At 44.2% G+C, this 19331-nt stretch overlaps 1 protein-coding gene across 1 annotated transcript; it reads right to left on the bottom strand.

Moving 5' to 3' along the window:
- Nucleotides 1-5033: 5033 nt before the first annotated feature.
- AKR1B10 (aldo-keto reductase family 1 member B10) lies at nt 5034-18955 on the bottom strand. Its single transcript, XM_014345810.6, has 10 exons — nt 18469-18955; nt 15642-15809; nt 14428-14544; nt 13374-13451; nt 9681-9803; nt 9298-9404; nt 8791-8872; nt 8175-8258; nt 7436-7518; nt 5034-5400 (listed from the first exon to the last, which is right to left on the bottom strand). Exons 1-10 carry the CDS (start codon nt 18532-18534, stop codon nt 5358-5360), a joined length of 951 nt encoding a protein of 316 aa, XP_014201296.2. The 5' UTR covers nt 18535-18955; the 3' UTR covers nt 5034-5357.
- Between the last annotated feature and the right edge of the window lie 376 nt (nt 18956-19331).

The following is a 19331-nucleotide window of genomic DNA, read 5'->3' as shown; positions in this document are numbered from 1 at the left end:
GTCAGGTCGTACAATCTAAAGTAATCCTGGTTGGCTAAACATTGGATTTTTTTAGATAAGGTGGGCATGTAAAAAAGGCAGAGAATAAAGGGGAAGGGGTGTCTGTAATGAGCTAAAAAGTTAGTCCTCTTTCCAAATAAGGAAAGGAATGTGAGCAGGTACTAATAACACCTGGTACTGTGGCATGCCTGGGCATGTAACAAAGGAAAAAAGGGAAAAAAGGAGAAAAAGGAAAAAAGGTGGAAGGATTACTATAAATTAAAGAATAAAAGATTGATCAGGTTATCTGAAGAGAAACCTCATCATATCCCACACATCCATCCATCCATCCATCCATCCATCCTTCATCCATCCCCAATCCATGTATCCTTCCACCCATCCTTCCTTCCATTTGTCTTTCTATCCATCCTTCCTTCTTTCCATGTTTCCAACCATCCATCCATGCTTCCGTCCCTCCACTCATCCATTCGTCCATCCATTGTTCCATCCATTCCATCTATCTATTTATTCACCAGATATTATTGAGGCGGGGAATACAATAATTAACAGAACTCAAAAATCCCTTCTCTCATAGAGCTTACATGCTAGTGGGTAGAAACAGGGTAAGCAAGCAAACAGCAAATATATAAAATATATGACATACTGATAAACAAATGCTATGGAGAAGAAGAAAACACTTAGAAGGGCAAGAAGAAATATCAGAGAAGGTAGGTTAATTTTAAATAGGGTGATGAAGAAAGTCCTCTCTGAAAAGACGATAAATCAGCAAGGAAATTAAAAATACAAGTCAGAGAATTATTCTAATATCTGAGGGCAGAGCATCCCAGGCAGTGAGAATAGCAAGGGCAAAAGCCCTGAGGCACAAGTACCTCTCTTGCGTAATTTTTTAGTAACGGTCAAGGTCCTCTTGGTCCTCACCAACTCTCCCTAACTTATCTGGGGACTGATATTTTTGAACCAACAAAAGTGCTGGAAGGCAACACTATAAGATTTTAAGGGTGCAAAACTTTCATGAAATGTCTGGGAAAATGCTGACAACAAATGAGGAAAAACAAATGAATTAGGTAGAATTTAAAATTAAATGTAATCAAATTCCACTGCATTGTACATTCAGAATACGTATTTTCTAAAATCGAAAGGCTTGTTAAATGAGAATAATTTCAAGTAAAAGTGTCTCTTTCATTTGGTTTTCCCAGTGGATGTATAAAATAACTAATTGAGCTAAATCTGTTATTCTTTAAATCCTTAATGCCTCTCTAGAATGTAAAAGTTCATTTCCTATTGTGGAAATTTTGAAAATTATGTAAAAGAATAACAAAAATAAACTTGTTGCCAAACAACATAGAAAAAAACCCTCTTAATATTCAAATCTTTCTAGATAGATTTTCTTTTATTTCTAAGTTTTGCTGGTTTGATAGTGTATAAAGCTTATTTTAATTTGCATTTTTATTACTAGTCTGTACAATTTTTCATGTCATTTAATGGTCAATTTTATGTAAAAACTTTCTTTGTGGCAGCTGAGATTTTTCTTATTTATATGAATAAACTCTTTTGATTATAAGAAAATTGCCAAATGGTTTTCTCCAAGTTTGTTTATCTCCTATTTTTGTGTGTTTCTTTGCTTGTTTTTGTTTTGAGATGGAGTCTCACTCTGTCACCCAGGCAGGAGTGCAATGGCGCAATCTCAGCTCACTGCAACCTCTGCCTCCCAGGTTCAAGCAATTCTCGTGCCTCAGCCTCCTGAGTGGGATTAGAGGCGTGTGCCACCATGCCTAGATAAGTTTTGTAGTTTTATTAGAGACCGGGTTTCACCATATTGGCTAGGCTGGTCTCAAACTCCTGACCTCAAGTGATCCGCCCTCCTCAGCCTCCCAAAGTGCTGGCATTACAGGCATGAGCCACTGCCACTGGCCTATTTTTGCATAATTATATGTTCGGAGTTTACATTTCTATAGTCATGCACGGTCATTAAAGCAAAAAAAAAACTTATTTCCAACAATCTTCACTCTTCAAAGTTCTTTCAAATTTTACTGAAAACTATTTTCTACAGAAGTCTCTCTCATCTGTACATTGTTAAATATAATGTACAGTTAAATCTCACAATAATGCAATAAGTAGGGTCCAAATTTTTTTATATTTAACAGTTCATATAGCAACAGTCTCACTATGTTGCCCAGGCTGGTCTCAAATTCCTGGCCTCAAGCGATCCTCCTATCTTGACCTCCCAAAGTCCTGGGATTAAAGGTGTGAACCACCAGGCCCCGCTGGGTCCAAATTTTTAATCATGTAAAAGGCAGAGCTGTTGCAAGGTTGTTGAAATGACTGGAGCAGCCCTGGACAGTCAGGCATTAGGGGGTTTGCCTGGGAGATCCAAATCCCTTTAGGTCCCAGTTATAGTTTGGCATCATCTGCCCAGCATTTGCCAGATCTCACTTAAATACAACAGGGTAAGTCTAGCCCTCTGGATTACCTGGGCCAGGCAGGACAGTCACAGTGATTCCAGAATCTCCATGGTAGCTGCTACCCATCTTTCCAGCCCTCTCTTAGACAATGAATGGAGAGAATACTTGAAACATAAGAGCCTCACTCCTTGCCTCCCTACTTCCCATGACAAGCTCCCTTCCTTTTCCACACTGACCTTACTTACCATCTTCCTCTCTGTGGTTACTCCCCTTCCTTTCTCTTCATAATGCAATTTCCTACATTATCATAAGAGTTTTTTAACACACACCTGTAGTGTATACCTTAGATTGTCTCCCCATAAAGGCATCTTTGGTTTAGGTGATGATGATGGTGGCTTTATTTCCAACCAATTGGGATAAAATAGTGAACAAATGTTAGGATGGATGCATTGTATTTGTTACAGTTGTGACATTGAGGACCCTGAGACATGTAAGGTTCTCATTACTCGAGATATAAATGCTGAAAATATAATCAGATAACTGGCTGGTGAGGTGGCGCATGCCTGTGATCCCATCATTTTGGAAGGCAGAGGCGGGAGGATCACTTGAGGCCAGGAGTTTCCAACCAGCCTGGGAAACATAGCAACATCGCAAGATCCTGTCTCTACAAAAAATAATTAGCAGGACATCATGCCTGTTCCTGTAGTCCCAGCTACTCAGGAGGCTGAGGCAGGAGAATCACTTGAGCCCAGGAATTCAAGGTTGCAGTGAGCTATGATCATGCCACTGCACTCCACTCCAGCCTGGGCAACAGAGCAAGACTCCTTCTCCACAAAGACAGAAAACAGAATAAGTAAGAAGTTGCTTTTTAAAACATAACATTTCTCCACATTAGCTTTTTAAATTTACCTCTGTTTGGTTAAGTTCAAGTGAAACAAACAAACAAAAAACCACATAATAGAAACCCAATCATTTTATCCTATAACCAAAGCTTTTTATCAAGCAAGTCATAATCACAGTGACACAAAGAAGAAAATGTTCACAAAATGCTCACTAAGGAGATATCACTGGGCTCTGGGTTGAAATTGCTTCCTGTGCATCAATTGTATACATTTTATATACATTTTAAAAGCACCCAGTCTATGAGATTATGTATGGATGTGTACATATATAATAAAAATACAAAAATGTGGATGGGAAGTATACCAGTCAAAGGACCAGCCAGAAGAAAAGAAACTATGCTAAGATTTTTGAAAATTGGATGTTTGATTCAAATACGTGGTTATGATAGGTGATCAGATACACGTGATGGAAGAGCTGGGCTATCGAAAGGAGAAGATGAGGCAACTAGTTTAGCAGCAGCAGGAAGAGATCCCTTCTCCTAAGGAAGAAGGACAAAGAAAGAGTGCTGCTTCCTCATCCCAGAAGCTTTGTCTGGTAGGAGATAGAATCAAGGTGGAGGCTGCCTGGAAAAAGTTGAGCCCACAGAGAAATGTGCCTTCTACTGGAGATGCTGCTCAAAGTCAATAGACAGGGAGAGAGGGAGAGAGAAACGCCTGGTCTTCCCTTCTCCAGCCCGTCAAGCTCCTAACTGTACCTCTCACTGAGCAAAAACCAGGGGAATTCCTAACATAGCAAGGAAGCTTGGGAATGTAGGTGTACCCCCCAACCCCAAACAGAGGATGAGGGGACTCACCAATTTAGGATAAGCATTTGCCTCTGGAGAGGGGGTCAGTGGAATGGGGATGGGGAGAGGCACGAAGTGGTCCTCGACTATATTGGTAACCCCTAATTTCTTTAATTTTTTTTAAAGGTTTGGAGCCAATATGGCAAAATGTTAGCATTCGCTCTTTGTTTTTTGTTTTGAGACAGAGTCTCTCTCTGTCACCCAGGCTGGTGTGCAGTGGTGCAATCTTGGCTCACTGCAACCTCCACCTCCCAGGTTCAAGCGACCCTCCCACCTCAGCCTTCGGAGTAGCTGGGACTACAGGTGCGCACCACTACACCCGGCTAGCACTTGTTAACATTATAAGGTGGGCGGCCAGATGCTCATTAGTTTATTTTCTGTACATTTCTATATAGTTGGAATATTTCATAAGAAGCAATTATTATAGGACAAACAGAAATGTTCCAGATTAATGGCAATAGTAAGTATCTTTATTGTTTTTCCACCCTACTTCCCAAGGAAATGCCACACCTCTACTTCCCAAGAAAATGCCGCACCTCTCTCAATGAACACTAGCATCTTTGTGGAGTTTGCAGGCTCTGCCATTGACTCTTTGGCACAATGGTGTTGAAGGCAAGCTGTGAGAGCAAGACAGGGAATGAGTGGAGACAGGCAAGAAGGAAAGGTGGCAGGAAAAGGCTCAGGAGAAAGAGGATGACCATCGATCGCTGTGAGCTACCCCAGAGCCTGCCTCCCTTTGAAACTTGGTTCAGTCACTTACTACCTGGGTGGCCTTGAGCAAGTTCCTCCTCCCTCCCCTCTACCTCCGTTTCCTCTTCTAGCAAATGTGAATAATAAGATGTTAAGAATACCTACCCCAAAGGGATTATTCTGAGGATTCAATGACTTCACCCACAGGAAAACACTTCAAATTGTGTTGGCACATAGTACAGTCTCAATACATGTTGGTTATGATTATTATTTTTTATTATTGATCTTTACATCCTCGGTGTTGGCAGAGTTTCTGATGCTTAATAAACATTTGTTCTGATCAGATAAGTGGAAAAAATTGTCATTTGCTTATTCAGGCCATGCTTCTCTGTGATATTCTGATCCTAGTTGAACATAAAGAAATAAATGTCTAAAACAGCACCTCGATTCTCGTCTACAACAGGACTAAGTTCACTGTGATCTTAAATAAGCTTGGCTAAAATGGGACATGAGTGGAGGTAGTCACACTTCAGCGAAGAAAGAGAATCCCCTGTGTAATCTCACCAGGAGATTCAACCTCAATATTCTGCATCGAAGGGATAGTCTTCCAAATGAGAGGATCTGCAGGAAAAAACAAAAAACAAAAAACAAAAACAGAGAAACTGAGTTCCATCAAAACAACACCTCTGGTTGAGAAGGTATTCTTCCCTGGTGGACTCTATCATATTTGTGCTCTCTTAGCCTCCTCCCTGCAAGAACATAAGGAGGGTGCCCACGCTTTGACCTTCCCTCAACTCGATATGAGGGCTTTGCTCGGAAGGAGGGCAGACAGTGAGCAGGGCACTGGAATAAACTCGGAATGACAACTCATAGTAAGCCTGGTGTCAGGCGAGGTGACAGACAAGTCTTGTCCCAATCCACTCTCACAACATCATGAGGTAGGAAACAACAGCAGAATTGACAGCTTGGGATTGTTCTGAGTATTAAATGAGATAATACCACTGGAAAAGGGCGCAGGACCCTGGCACATTCTAAGCTAAGGTTCAGTGGATGTTAGCTGGGATTAGTATTATCATCCTACTTTATAAGTGAAGAAACCAACTTGGAAAAACTAGGAAATTTGCCCAATGTCACACAGCTAATAAACCAGTGTTAAAGTTGGATTTGAGGCCAGGTGGATTTACTTCTGAGTCCACCAACCCATTGCCTCCATTGCTACCCATTGCCAGAAATGACGCTCATAGGAAGGTAAGCAGTTTAGTTTGGGGGTGAGTCCCATTTTATGTTCACCCTTCCTTTTTGCTCTAAGTAGCTACTACTTTGTTAAGCGCCAATAAAAGTAAGCCATTGTAAGATGAGGAAAGGCTCCTATGATACTTAGGGTGGGCAGGATAGATATGGAATATCATGACATGCAAGCAGCGCTTGAGATACTGAAACCTTTTTTTTTTTTTCTGAGACAGAGTCTCGCGCTGTCGCCCAGGATGGAGTGCAGTGGCGCAATCTCAGCTCACTGCAAGCTCTACCTCCCGGGTTCACACCATTCTCCTGCCTCAGCCTCCTAATTAGCTGGGACTACAGGTGCCCACCACCACGCCCAGCTAATTTTTGGTAGAGACGGGGTTTCACCATGTTAGCCAGGATGGTCTTGATCTCCTGACCTCTTGATCTGCCCACCTTGGCCTCCCAAAGTGCTGGGATTACAGCCGTGGGCCACCATGCCCAGCCGCAATCATTTTTAAAAGGTGAAAAATCATTTTTGGCTATAGAAACATTGAAAGAGATTCAAATCATCATTGAATTACAGATCTGGCAGTAACAAACGCCAGACAACTCTCTTTGATACATTTAATTAGATACATTATTCAGAAAGTATTGCTTGTAAAGAGATGATTTAGAATGCCTGCCCAGCCAGAGTGAAAGCTTTTTTTCACCACTTATCTAAGATTTTAAGTAAAGTTAGCACCACCTCCTTTAAGAGGCATTTGGAGATTATTTAATCCAGCCTCACTGGTCTTCTTGCTTGAATGTTCTAAACACAATCCCACCTCAGGGACTTTGCACCTGCTGTTATCACTGCCAAGAATGCTCTTCCCCCAAATATACATATGGTATATCCCTCACAGCAAAGCCTCCCTTTACACACCCTGTATAAAGGATCAGTCCCACTACCACCCACTGCTTCCTATTCACTTTGCCCTACTTTATTTTTCTGTCTAGCATTTGTTGCTGTCTGACATCTATATTTTGAGTTGATTTATTTCTGTTGTCTCTTCTTCCCTCCCCCCCTAAGCCTATGGAGGCAGCAACTTTGTACAGTATGATAACCTAAGCACCTAGAAAATGCCTGGCACATAGATGACCATGAGATATTGATTGAATGAATGAATAAATGAATGTTCTGCCTCCTGCCTATTGACAACACACCTTCTGTTATGATTCTAGCTCTACATCCAGAAGTTCAGACAATGAGCAGCAATTAGAGATGTGTCCCTCACAGTGATTCCCAGGTACCCCAATTTTAACGTTCAAAATTGCCCCAAAATAGTATTTGAAGACACAAGTAGTCCCAGCAGCCTTCTAATCCCTCTAACTAACCGTCTATTAGTTTAGAAAAACTCCTGGCAATGCTTCTAGTTAACTCCATGCCACTTACTGCAACACGTTACAGGCCCTCCAGTTTCTGTTGAAGCTGAGTATGGTTGCCATCTCCTCGTCACTCAATTTAAAGTCAAAGACCTGGAAAGGTAGGAGTTCCAATACATCATTAGTAAGGCCATTCTAGCTGTGGCTGGAGACTGCCGGCCATTCTAGCAGGGAGGGAGCTCACATTCACAGCACAAACTGGCCACAGGAGTTTTTCCCATTCTGTCCACGGGATACAAATTTTTCTCTAAATTAGGTCCTACACAAAGACCACAGTATTTGTAGTGTTCAGTGATCTGGGGGAAGGGAGACCAGGCTCACAGGCACTAACCCCCAGGTGTGCACAGGCCCTGTGCTCCATGAGGGCCCTTCCAGAGGACACTTCTGCAAGGACAGTTCATACCTCCTCTGCTGCCGGGAAGTGACCAGGGAGGCCAGGACAGTCTGTTCTTGTGTGTGGCCCAGGGCCTAGCTGCTCAGGGGCAACTGAGGGTCTTCTCAGTGGTGTGAGGCACAACTGTGCTCAGACCTGATAGGGCTTCACCAGGCACTGCCGCCAGGATGTTCTTAGCCCATGGGTCATTCATCTCAGCTCTACCGAGCCTAGCTCCCTGGGCTGGAAAATGATAGGGTGGTGGGAAGGGAGGGGGCAAAAGACAATGCAGCGATGAGGTGAGAAGCCTAGTGAGAAGGTCTGCCTGTCCCCCACTCCACGGAGGAATACCAGGGCTGACCAGCCGGACACTTACCTGAATGTTCTCAACAATGCGTGCTGGTGTCACAGACTTGGGGATGACAATCACATTCCTCTGGATATGGAAACGGATCAGAACCTATGCGGAAAGGGGACATCAGGCTTCCACTCAGCTCCAAAGACCCCTCCTTTTATGGAAAGGAAGAATAAAACATCTCTGCAGCTCACTGTGGCTTCGGGTACAATCGCTAATAATTACTGATCCCTTCACAGCTATTAGACTTGTGCCAGACCCCCACCTCTTTCTCTCCCTTCACCTTAGAGACAACCCTGTGATCTTCCTTTTTTAGGAATAAAGAAAGTAGCTTGGGGGTCATAAGGCTGATCAGAGGTAGAGTTGGCATCTGCACCCATATCCCTAGACTCCAAAGCCATGCTTTGCCACTGGGCTGTAGGGCTTGACAGGAAGCTGTGAGACAGAAGCTATCTTTGCTTCAGTGACAGCTCTTGTGTTTCCTAGAGGTTCCAACAGACTTCAAAGGAAACAATTTAGAGGGCTTCAGCTCCTGTGTTCTTCCCCTTTAAGGAGTTTGTTGAGGACAACACAGGATATGAAACACGAGACTGGAAGAATGAGTTGTTGGAGAACAAGAAAAATAAAAATATGGCACCTGGGCTGCGGTTTTTTTGTGCTTTGCAGCAATCTCCTTAATCTTGGGATCCTCCAGCAGGGAAGGGTCTTCTGGCTTGGCCCTAGGGGCAGAAAGATGCTGATGTGAACAATCACCATGGCTACCATGTACAGAAGGACACCACTCCAATGAGGACCTCAAGACTGATTATCAGAGCCTCTCCATCTGGGAGACAGGCTGGAGGACCTGGAAACTTGGGTCCTTCCCCCGGGCTCTGAAGCCTCAGCATTTTGCAAAGCCTGGTTCACCCTTGGGTGGCTGAACTGGAAATATTCCCAGAGGGTCAAGCATGTCGCCCTTGTTGTTGTTGTTGTTGTTGTTTAATTCCCATTTTTTCCCACTGTCATCCCATTTGTGTGTACCAAACATGTTACCTTACACACATTTTTCTTTCCAGTAACTTATGGACCCATACCAATATTTACCAATTATAAAATAATGTTTTTAAGATTATCAAGAGAAAGACCCACCACTTCGAAGCCTCACCAAGGTCTATCCGGAGAGCCCAGGGGGCTGTAGGCTGTAACAGTGATGCCCTTGGAGTGGCAGTACTGGATCAGTTTCTCCTGTGTGAGGTATGGGTGACACTCAACCTGCAACAGCAAACAATCCTCATCATGGGGAAAGCTGGCTCTGTTGTGAGTTGTTCACAGGGAGTTCTACACGCAAAAAAAGTCCACCAAGCAAAGGCCAAACACCTGCCCACTGAGATACTTGCTAAATCACCCGTGAGATCAGCCTCACACCTCCCCAAAGTGTCCTGATCACTGACCCCTGAGATGAGACTCAGGGCATAGGACTGAACATTCCTCCCAATGTTTAAGAAGTAACAGGGCAAGACCCTTACCCTTATGCTGAACAGAATTTACCTGGTTAGTCACTGGTTTATATTTCAGTCCAGGTTTGTTCAAGAGCTTCTCAATCTGGAAGTGGCTGAAATTGGAGACCCCAAGGGCTTTCACCAGCCCCTCGTCCACCAGCTCCTCCATGGCCTATCATAGAAAGGAATACCTTATGGGCAGCTCTAGAGGGACTACAGGGACCCTGGCTTCCCTTAGTCCTCCCTGGGGCAGAAATTGCTAAACGATCCACCGCAACAGGGTTAGCCGAAGCATTCACAGGAAATTTCAGTCCAGGGCCTGGGTGCCCGTCAGTGACTGGTTCCAGCCCTATTGCCCCTCCCCAGCCCAAGAAAAACTAGGAGTAACAGGTAAAGATTTTATGTTCTTGCCACTCTCACCTTACACGTGAAGAAACACATAAAAAATTAAACTTCTGTACACAGGGGAAATATGAAAGTTTTGTAATGCAAAAAAATAAAAAGTAAATAAAAATCAACATTTGCAAGCTTATGAGATGATTTAATTTTTAATGAATCCAAATGATAGCAGGGAGCTACTGTTGTGTGTGTGCATTGCACACCCAAACCTGGGCAAGCTGTGTTAGTCAGGAAGAGGCTGCGGCATACGGAGAAGCCTCACTTGTGGGTCCTGAGTCCCTCTCTCCCACACTAAGCATGCTTTGGTTTGCAGGAAGGTCATGCATTCAGATTACACCCTGATAGGGGCACCCGGCCATGGAGTTGTGTGGGACTGAAGCCTGACCCGTTGTTTGCATATCCAGCCATGCTTCCTGGTACAGAAACTGCATGGACACGCAAGGAAGGGAATCTTTGTATAATTTTTAGCCTATATTGGGCATTTTCCAAACTTGCCCAAAGATACCATACATGTTAGTAGCAGCCTCCAGTGCAACATGTATTTAGTAGCCATCTATTACATGTTCCAGATCCTGCCCAGAAGTTGTCAGGATGTAAATGTATACAATGTGCTCCCTTTTTCTGGGATTCTTATAGTCCAATTAAAGTGCTAGAGTTCCCTTCTATGGAGCCATCAATCGTGACACTGAGGCTGCCTCAGATAACATCACAGTGGCATAGACAGAGTCAGAAAGGGCAGAGAAGGAAGAGATTCACACAGCCCACAGTTGTCAGGGGAGTCCTTCAGGTAGAGTATAAGCTGGGCCTCAAAAAAAAAAAAAAAAAAAAGACAGAGAGAAAAGAGGGAAAAAACATGAGCATATGACACAGGAAGGCAGGAGCAAAGCTCAGAGGCAGGGATAAGCATGACATGTTCAGGGAACACTTTATCCAGCCCTTCTCAACTTTGGCTGCAATTTGGAATCACCAGGGAGCTTTAAAAAATACTGGCTGGATGCTGTGGCTCATGACTGTAATCTCAGCACTTTGGGAGGTGACAGGAGGATTGGAACAGGGGTTTTGGGCCTAGGTTTGAGTAACCTAGGGTAAGTTTTATAACTCTTGTAGGCCTTAGCTTTCTCTTCTTAAAAAAAGTCTTGTAATACCTACTAATAATATATATGTTTCTGATATATATTATCAGAGGCTGAGACAGGAGGATTGCTTGAGGCCAGGTGTTGGAGACCAACCTGGGCAACATAGCAAGACCCTGTCTCTACAAAAAGAAATTTTTTTAATTAGCTGGATGTGGCGGCATGTGCCTTTGATTCCAGCTACTTGGGAGGATTGCTTGAGCCCAGGAGACCGAGGCTGCACTAAACTATGATCATGCCATTGTACTCCAGCCTGGGCAACAGAGAGAGACTCTCTCTAAATTAAAAAAAAAAAAATTACCAGTGCCTGGATTTCACCCCCCAGAGTTTCTTACAGATTTTCTCTGATTTGTAGCCTAGACATTGGGATTTTTAAACTCCTCAGGTGATTCTAATGCATAGCCACGTTGAGAACCACTAGGATATATGACGTTATCCAAATTGGGCAGTAGAATTTAGAAGCTGTGAAATCATTAGGTTTCCCAAAATTTCAGATGGGGCAATTAGATAATTTAAAAGTTTTTGTGCACATAGGTCAGGTTAGTTTTCCTGTATTAGAACTTGACTTCTTTATACATTTTTCCTCCTCTCTGCTTCAATGTGGTCAGTGAGGTTTCTACTGAACTGGCTGTAGGTCTACATAAACATCCAACACTTACATATTCAAGCCTGCTCATTTCAAATCAGAGCCTCTGATCTTGATCACTGCTATCTTTTCATGCCTTTCAAATGTTTTATTTAGCAGTCATTCTTGTATTCATTCAAAAAACATAGCACTGCGAGAAGCAGGCTACATTGACATATTTGCCATACTTCATGGCATCATAAGAGTTAAGGCAAAAAAATCTTATCATATGTAATGCAAATAGCCAGGTGTGGTGGCTCACACCTGTAATCTGAGCACTTTGGGAGGCCAAGACAGGTGGATCCCTTGAGGTCAGGAGTTTGAGACCAGACTGGCCAACATGGTGAAACCCCATCTCTACTAAAAATACAAAAATTAGCCAGGCGTGGTGGCATGCACCTGTAGTCCCAGCTACTCAGGAGGCTGAGGCAGGAGAATGGCTTTTACTTGGTAGAGGGACGTTGCAGTGAGCCAAGATTGTGCCACTGCACTCCAGCCTGGGTGACAGAGTGAGAGTGTCTAAAACAATAAAAACAACAACAAAAAGCTGTGCTTGTGGATTAATGCTTTTGAACAAACAATACACAGAAAAAGCTACATTTCATTGAATCATGTCAATTATAAGCATTTCAGAAAGTTGAAACATAATATATTTTTGCTTGTAAAACACAATACAAACTCGCAACTACATGCACACCTACACAGACAGCTACCAAAATAACACGATTAACTCTTGGAGTCATATGCCACTGTTCATTTATAACTTATTCCTCCACTTCATTCTCTACTAGCATTTGCAAAAGGGTATAAATAATAAAAAATGACCAGAGAAAATGTTCATCCCTTCATTCATTTTGAATGTGAATGACGTGAAACAGGTCATGGTTAGATCTGAGAAGCAGAGCACTCAGGCTCCCTGATTTCTGGATGTGTCTTCACTGCCTGCCAAGCACCATGCTGATGGCTTTGGTGGTTGGACTTGTGATTCAGATGAGTCTGGGTCTAATCCCAGCTCTGCCACACACATTGTGACATGACCTGGGCAAGTCATCAAACAATCTAGGTTTCAAATGTCATTATTTATAAATGGGGATGTTAACCCTGTCTCCTAGGGTTAAATGGGCTTTATGACTAATGTTCCTGGCATGTAAACCATCTTAATATTTATCACACACTGAAAGATATATATTGGTAGTATGTATTATACAACTTCTTTTTAAGAAGAGAAAACTGAGCCCTACATGAGTTACAAAACTGACCCTAGGTTACTCAGCTGCTATGAGCACACCCAGGCCCAAACCTCCTGTTCCAAATGCCTCGCCCTGGTTTGAGAACAGCATGTGTATTCCCCAAAGTGGGGTACATTGTATTTCCAGTCTTATTTGAAGACTATTAGCCTCGAAATATAAATAGTATCAGATGTACCCAAAAGCCAAAGGTGATGAGGAAGATATTAGAAGAGCTAGAAAATCACAGTGATGAAATTAGAAAGCATCAGGCCCATGGCCTCATTCATATCAATGGGAATCTCATGGATAACTGAAGATTTCTCTCCCAGTACACTTAGAGGAAGCTGGGAACCTACCTCCCAGGCGTCCAAGAACGTTGCTTTTCCACCGATGGCATTACCTTTATCATCTTTGGGGAAAAGGTCATCCCCAGACTGTGAACACAGAATGAAAAGTTTACTGGAATCTGCATCAGGACACTTGGTTCTGTTCAACTAGGTTTCAGGATCCTGACTCTTACTAAATACCACATCTGCATACCACTTTTTCAAGTTCTGGAGTACATACTTTAAGAATGTGAGTTTAATTAAAATCTCTGTATCTACTGTAGCATACTATTTTAGAAACGACTGGATTGACTTTAAGATTTGCTGCTAGTACATTCCAGAAGTTCATTATCACCATGGACATTAACCTCATACACCTAGATCCCATATACACCCAAGGGCAAACTTTCATTTCAATATTACTGGATAAGGATTAGATATCCAAGCTGTGGTTTTCTGGAGAAGATATTGGCCAACTTCTATCCTTGCAGCCTCTAGAAGAGGCGTGGAATTAGGGGTGGCAGGCCATCATCACTCCAGTTGGTCAGGAGGGGAGAGAGCTGGAAATTTGTCTCTCCCACCCCTCAGGAGCAGGTAAGAGCAGAGCCCCAGGCAACGGGTGCCTGGATCACTACTGGCTTCCTTCCAGCATCACCATACTTGGGCTTTTCTCCAAGATACCACTCCCGGGTGTACTTTGCTTAATAAGATAATTATGCCCTGGAATATAGTTATGCAAGAGTAACCCAAGAGATTTCCTGGGAGGGCAACCCTGGGGCGTGGAATCAAGACAAAGGTGATATGGCAGTTGCAACTTGTCTGGGCTACCAGAAATCATGTCTTCTCTCAGACATAACTGCAAGAAAACCCAGGCATGTGGCCACCTCAGCAGCACACATGGCCTCAACCTCCCTTCCAGGCCAGTGTGTTTCTACTCCAAGGTCTCTTCCTGACCACCTGCCATTCCCAATTATGAAGTGCAAGTCCTCCTGCCCCAGTCCACACCACCCCACATCCCTGGTGCAGCTACTATTTTCTGGCACCTGCTCAGAAACTAGAGGCTGAGAAAGACAGTGTCTTAAACCTTGAATCCCTGTGGCCAGTGAATAAGATAGACGTCCAGATAGCTCAGCTTCAGGTCCTTGAGGGTCTTCTCAAAGGCTTTCCTCACAAGGGGTCTCTCAAAGAAAGTGGGCCACAACTGCAAAGAGTGTAGCAATGAGCTATTAATACTGGGAAAAGGAAGGGCCACATTATACTCATTGTCCCTGCTTTTTGATTTGCATCCTCATCTAACCCACCACAAGCCATTTGTAACAAAGCTGATTAAGATCCACGACACAGTGTGGAACATCACCAGGGCTCAGCACCTCAATGACATGTCTTAAGTGTTAAAAGCAATTGACTTTTTCAACTCTCCTAGTACTCTATATGTGTCTCAGATCATTGAAGTAAATGTGGCCACAGATTTGAAATTTGTTTACCTGTCTCAGTCTCTTCCTCAGCTGTAGGCTCTCTGAGAGCAGGAATTGTGTGTAGCTTTTAAATGTCAAGCATTCTTAGGCCTTTGGGAGCAGATGGTCCTTTATCTGACCTATCTGATAGGTCCCTTATCAAGCCTATAAGGCCCCAAGTGATAATTTTACAAAGGCTTTATCCAGACTTGGCTGCTACACAGTGAGGTCTATTTGTCCTACCAGATGTATGCATTTTCCAGGTACCTAGAACTAGTGTTATTTTTTTTCAGCAAGTTATGTATAATATAGATCCAGTGATTCTCAGCCCTCTCACACCCAACATCCTCTTCTTTTTTATAACATTGTATACCTCACCTTTTACTAGAATGAATAAAGAAATTCATATGTGACAATAGAAAAATGCCCCTACCATTTTCTAAAATTCCCCCTGGCTGAGAGTCTCAGGGGCACAGTCACTGAGATCACAGTGCTGAAAGGGAGGCTGCAGATCAAGACCCGCCTGCACCCTTGGCCTCTGATTGCCTCTGGGCAGATGGTAGATCCCTCTGATGGGGAACAGGGAGGCCCAGGTCAGTGCAGGGTTCCATGGAACCAAGCCCACTATGGGAAAACCAACCTACAGGCAGGTGGGGCAGCCATGACATGTTCAAATATCAATAATGGCTTGGAGTATGGATAGTATTGTATCCACGGATGTTATCAAGGCAGAGATGGAAAGGGGTACATGTAGAAAAGGCTGACAGAGTTCTTGCTGCCAACCCGACCCAGATACTTCTGCCTGCCTTGAAGTGAAGGCCTCCCACCAAATGCACCATCGCACCTTGCTGACGATGAACAGGTCCTCCCGCTTCACAGCCTTCTCTTGGATCTTCTCTTGGATGGCTTCCCCGACTTCATGTTCATTCTGATAGACATAGGCACAGTCAATGTGCCGATATCCTGCATCAATGGCCACCTTCACTGCTTCTTTCACTTTGCCGAGAGGAGACTGAAAGGCAAAAGAAAAGCTCATCACATATATGTATTTTTTTTAAGAGATGGGGCCCTGCCGTGTTGCCCAGGCTGGCCTCACACTCCCAGGTTCAAGCAACCCTCCCACCTCCCGAGTAGCTGGAATTACACCACACTCAGCAACCATCATATTCTCTTATCCCCAGGCCACCTTCAACAGGCTGCCCCACAAGGCCCAGTTTCTCCAAACCAAGGCCTCACTGGGGTCTCCTTTGCCAGGGGATCTCTGGGAGGATACACAATTTACAAAACTTTTCAAAAGAAAAGAAGGAAAGTGAATTATTTCATGATTATGTCCTTATGTCCTATTCTAGCTAAAAGTCAGTTCCCTTTTCATCCAGGTTAGTCCTGAAATGTCTTCAGGTGTGTGGGGGTGCAGACGGCTCCACTACAACTTTCTGAAGACCGAGATGAAAGCTTGACTCTAAATAACCCCAAGGGATTTTCAGACAATTTCCCCAAATGGTGATAAGGATCTGGATAATGGTCATTACACCATCAATCTGGATTCGATCACTTACTGGGTGTGTGGGTCTAAGCAGGTGATTCAATCTCTGTAAACCTTGTATGCAAAATGGAAAAAAAAAATAGCACCAGCCTCATGAGGCCTTTGTGGTGATGAGATGCTGCAATGAATATTAAGCTTTTTGCACATCACCTGACACACAGTAAGGTTCAGTAGAGGCCATCATTATACAATGATCGTTTCAGAAAAAAAGGAGAAATAGAAAACCTTATAGGAATAGAGTTTGTTTTCGATTCCTGTAAAAAGAAAGAGAGAGGGAGGGGAATGACAGAGAGGGAGAGAAAGAAGGGAAGGAAAGAAAAGAAAAGAAAGAAAAAAAGAAAAGAAGGGAAATAGAATTATCACATTTTGTTCTAACCTAGCCAAGCCAATGATGGGGGCAAAAAAGCACTTAAAACTTGATCTCTCACAAAATAGTCTTTTAAACCTCTTCAATTGTGAGATAACAAACATTGAACAGTACACAAAACAGAGATGCACAGCTACCCTACCACCTGGACAAGAAACGAGCTGCTGCCAGGCACCCAGAAGCAGCCCTGTGCCCCCAACCGCTACGCTACACCCTTCTTCACCTCCACTGCTAAGTTCATAATCCTTTAGTCTATCATACCCACGTGTTGAAGACAGCTCCCTTCATAATTCTTTCATTCAATTCCAAAATTATGAAACTGTCTGGTAAACTCACCCAGGGTGAGTAGATTCCCTGGAGATCTGGAAGTGATTATTTATTCTGTTTATATAGGATTGAAGCTCTGATTTTGGGCAAATCTTGCTATTCAAGCAAGAGACGCTCTGCATGAATCAAGCTGGAAGTGATCTGTTCGTCCAGATACACCAAGAATGTATCCTGAGGATGACCCAGTGCTGTAGCAGAGGGTCCTAACCTCTAGCTTGGGACAGAAGAGAAGAAAAATCAGGGTGCACAGAAGGAAAGAGAGCCAGAGGCAGAAGTCTCAGCAGGGACATTAGCCATGAGGGACAGGAGAGAAGAGGAACTCCAAAGACTGCTTCTCATCACTAGTTAGGGTAGTGCTATCATGGATGGAAATGGCAAAGAAGGCAGAGGGAGGTGGTGATGGAACAACTTGAAACTTAGCCTAAGAGAGGCTCGGGAACCTGCCTCACTGAGTCCTGGATGTGCCTTACCACATTTTGCCAGCTGTCGTTAACACAGCCGGGTGGCACTCACGACTCCAAGCCCAGGCTCTCTGCAGCCCCAGCATGTTGCAGATTTCAGTGTGTACAGGAACCACGTAGGGATCTTGTTAAAGTGCAGATGCCCGTTAGGTAGCCGGGTTGGAGCCTGAGACTCTGCATTTTGTTTCTCTCTGTCTCTCTTTCTTTCTCTCTCTCCCTTTCTCTCTTTCTTGCTTTCTTGGATCTCACTCTGCTGCCCAGACTGGAGTGCAGTGGCACAATCACTGCTCACTGCAGCCTTGACCCCTCAGGCTCAACACTCAATCTCCACCTCAGCCTCCCAAGTGGCTGGGACTACATGTGCGTGCCACCGTGCCCAGAAAATTTATTTTTTGTAGAAATGGATTCTTGCCATGTTGCCCAGGCTGGTCTCCAACTCCTGGGCTCAAGCAATCCTCCCGTCTGGATTTCCCAAAGTGCTGGGATTACAGGGATGAGCCACCACACCTGGCCAGTTTGCATTTCTAGCAAGTTTCCAGGTCATAGGGATGCTGCTAGCCCAAGTCTCACACCGTGATCTGCAAAGGGGTGCCAAGGACTTCGGGCTCTGCATCCTCTCCTCAACCACCCAGCCCACAACAAACCCACAGCCAAGACTCGGGGGAAACGTTGAGCCCAATTAAGTGTCCTAGAACCAGAGAGAGAAACTGCCCTGGAAAACAGTTTTAAGTCCAACAGCTGCTTGAAATTTGATACTTGCTAGAGAAGCTCTCATCACTGCTGGGAAAGCCACCCTTGGAGCTTTGCAGCCTGAATCAGCTCTGAGAAAAGAAAGCAACCTAAGTCCTGGCTCCAGGGCTGAATCTTACCTCTCCAACCCCTGCCCGACCTCCAGGCTTTCCTGGCTGAATGCAGAAAGAGAAAACACCCAAACGCCCCTCCAGAGAGGGTGTGCAAAGATTTGCATATTTACCTTCCAAGTGCCCAGGCCCACAATGGGCATCTTGGCTTTGGTACTGAGCTCCACAAACGTGGCCATGGTTGGTGCAGAAATGATTCTGAGTGAGCAGGTAGAAGTCTCACGTCCTGCTTTCTGTTGCTGTTTTTGAGACAGTCTTGCACTGTTGCCAAGGCTAGAGTGCAGTGGTGCAATCTCAGCTCACTACAACCTCTGTCTCCTGGGTTCAAGCAATTCTCCTGCCTCAGCCTCCCGAGTAGCTGGGATTACAGGCGCCCACCGTGACTCCCAGCTAATTTTTATATTGTTAGTAGAGACAGGCTGGTCTCAAACTCCTGAGCTCAGGTGATCTGCCCACCTCGGCCTTCCAAAGTGCTGGGATTATAGGCGTGAGCTACTGTGCCCGGCCACAGGCTGCTTAAGAAGGCTGCTGCTATCTACAGTGGGAGGAGTTGGAGCCTGGCCACAGTAGCTTCCCTGCCATAACCAAACAGGAAATCCATTCCAGGCTTTTGTGAGATTGAGGATTCTGTGAATGAATTATTAAACATGGCAACCTTGTGCAAAGTTCTCTCTTAGGTGACAGTATCATTGGAGTTTCTGCTTGTTCAGGATGAGTCAACAAATTCAACACAGCCAAAAGTTGGAAGGTAGGGAGGGAGACAGCAAGGAAGAAAAGAAGAGTTGGAGGAGGGAGGGAAAGAAGCCTGGCCAACATAGTGAAACCCTGTCTCTACTAAAAATACAAAAATTAGCCGGGCGTGGGGGCACGTGTCTGCAATCCCAGCTACTTGGGAGGCTGAGAAAGGAGAATCACTTGAACCTGGGAGGCGGAGGTTGCAATGAGCCTAGATCGTGCCACTGCACTCCAGCCTGGG

Source organism: Pan paniscus, chromosome 6 (genome assembly GCF_029289425.2).
Source record: "Pan paniscus chromosome 6, NHGRI_mPanPan1-v2.0_pri, whole genome shotgun sequence".
In the NCBI taxonomy this organism is placed as follows: domain Eukaryota; kingdom Metazoa; phylum Chordata; class Mammalia; order Primates; family Hominidae; genus Pan; species Pan paniscus.
The sequence above is the reverse complement of the archived record's forward strand: the minus strand, read 5'-3'. Positions and strand labels throughout refer to the sequence as shown.

Excerpts from the sequence above, each read along its gene's own strand:
- AKR1B10 (XM_014345810.6), bottom strand. The coding sequence starts at position 18,534 with ATGGCCACGTTTGTGGAGCTCAGTACCAAAGCCAAGATGCCCATTGTG. Across the intron at positions 14,545-15,641 it reads ACCTGTTCATCGTCAGCAAG|TTGTGGCCCACTTTCTTTGA; the intron begins GTGCGATGGTGC and ends CACTCTTTGCAG. Across the intron at positions 13,452-14,427 it reads ACTGGCCACAGGGATTCAAG|TCTGGGGATGACCTTTTCCC; the intron begins GTTTAAGACACT and ends CTGTGTTCACAG.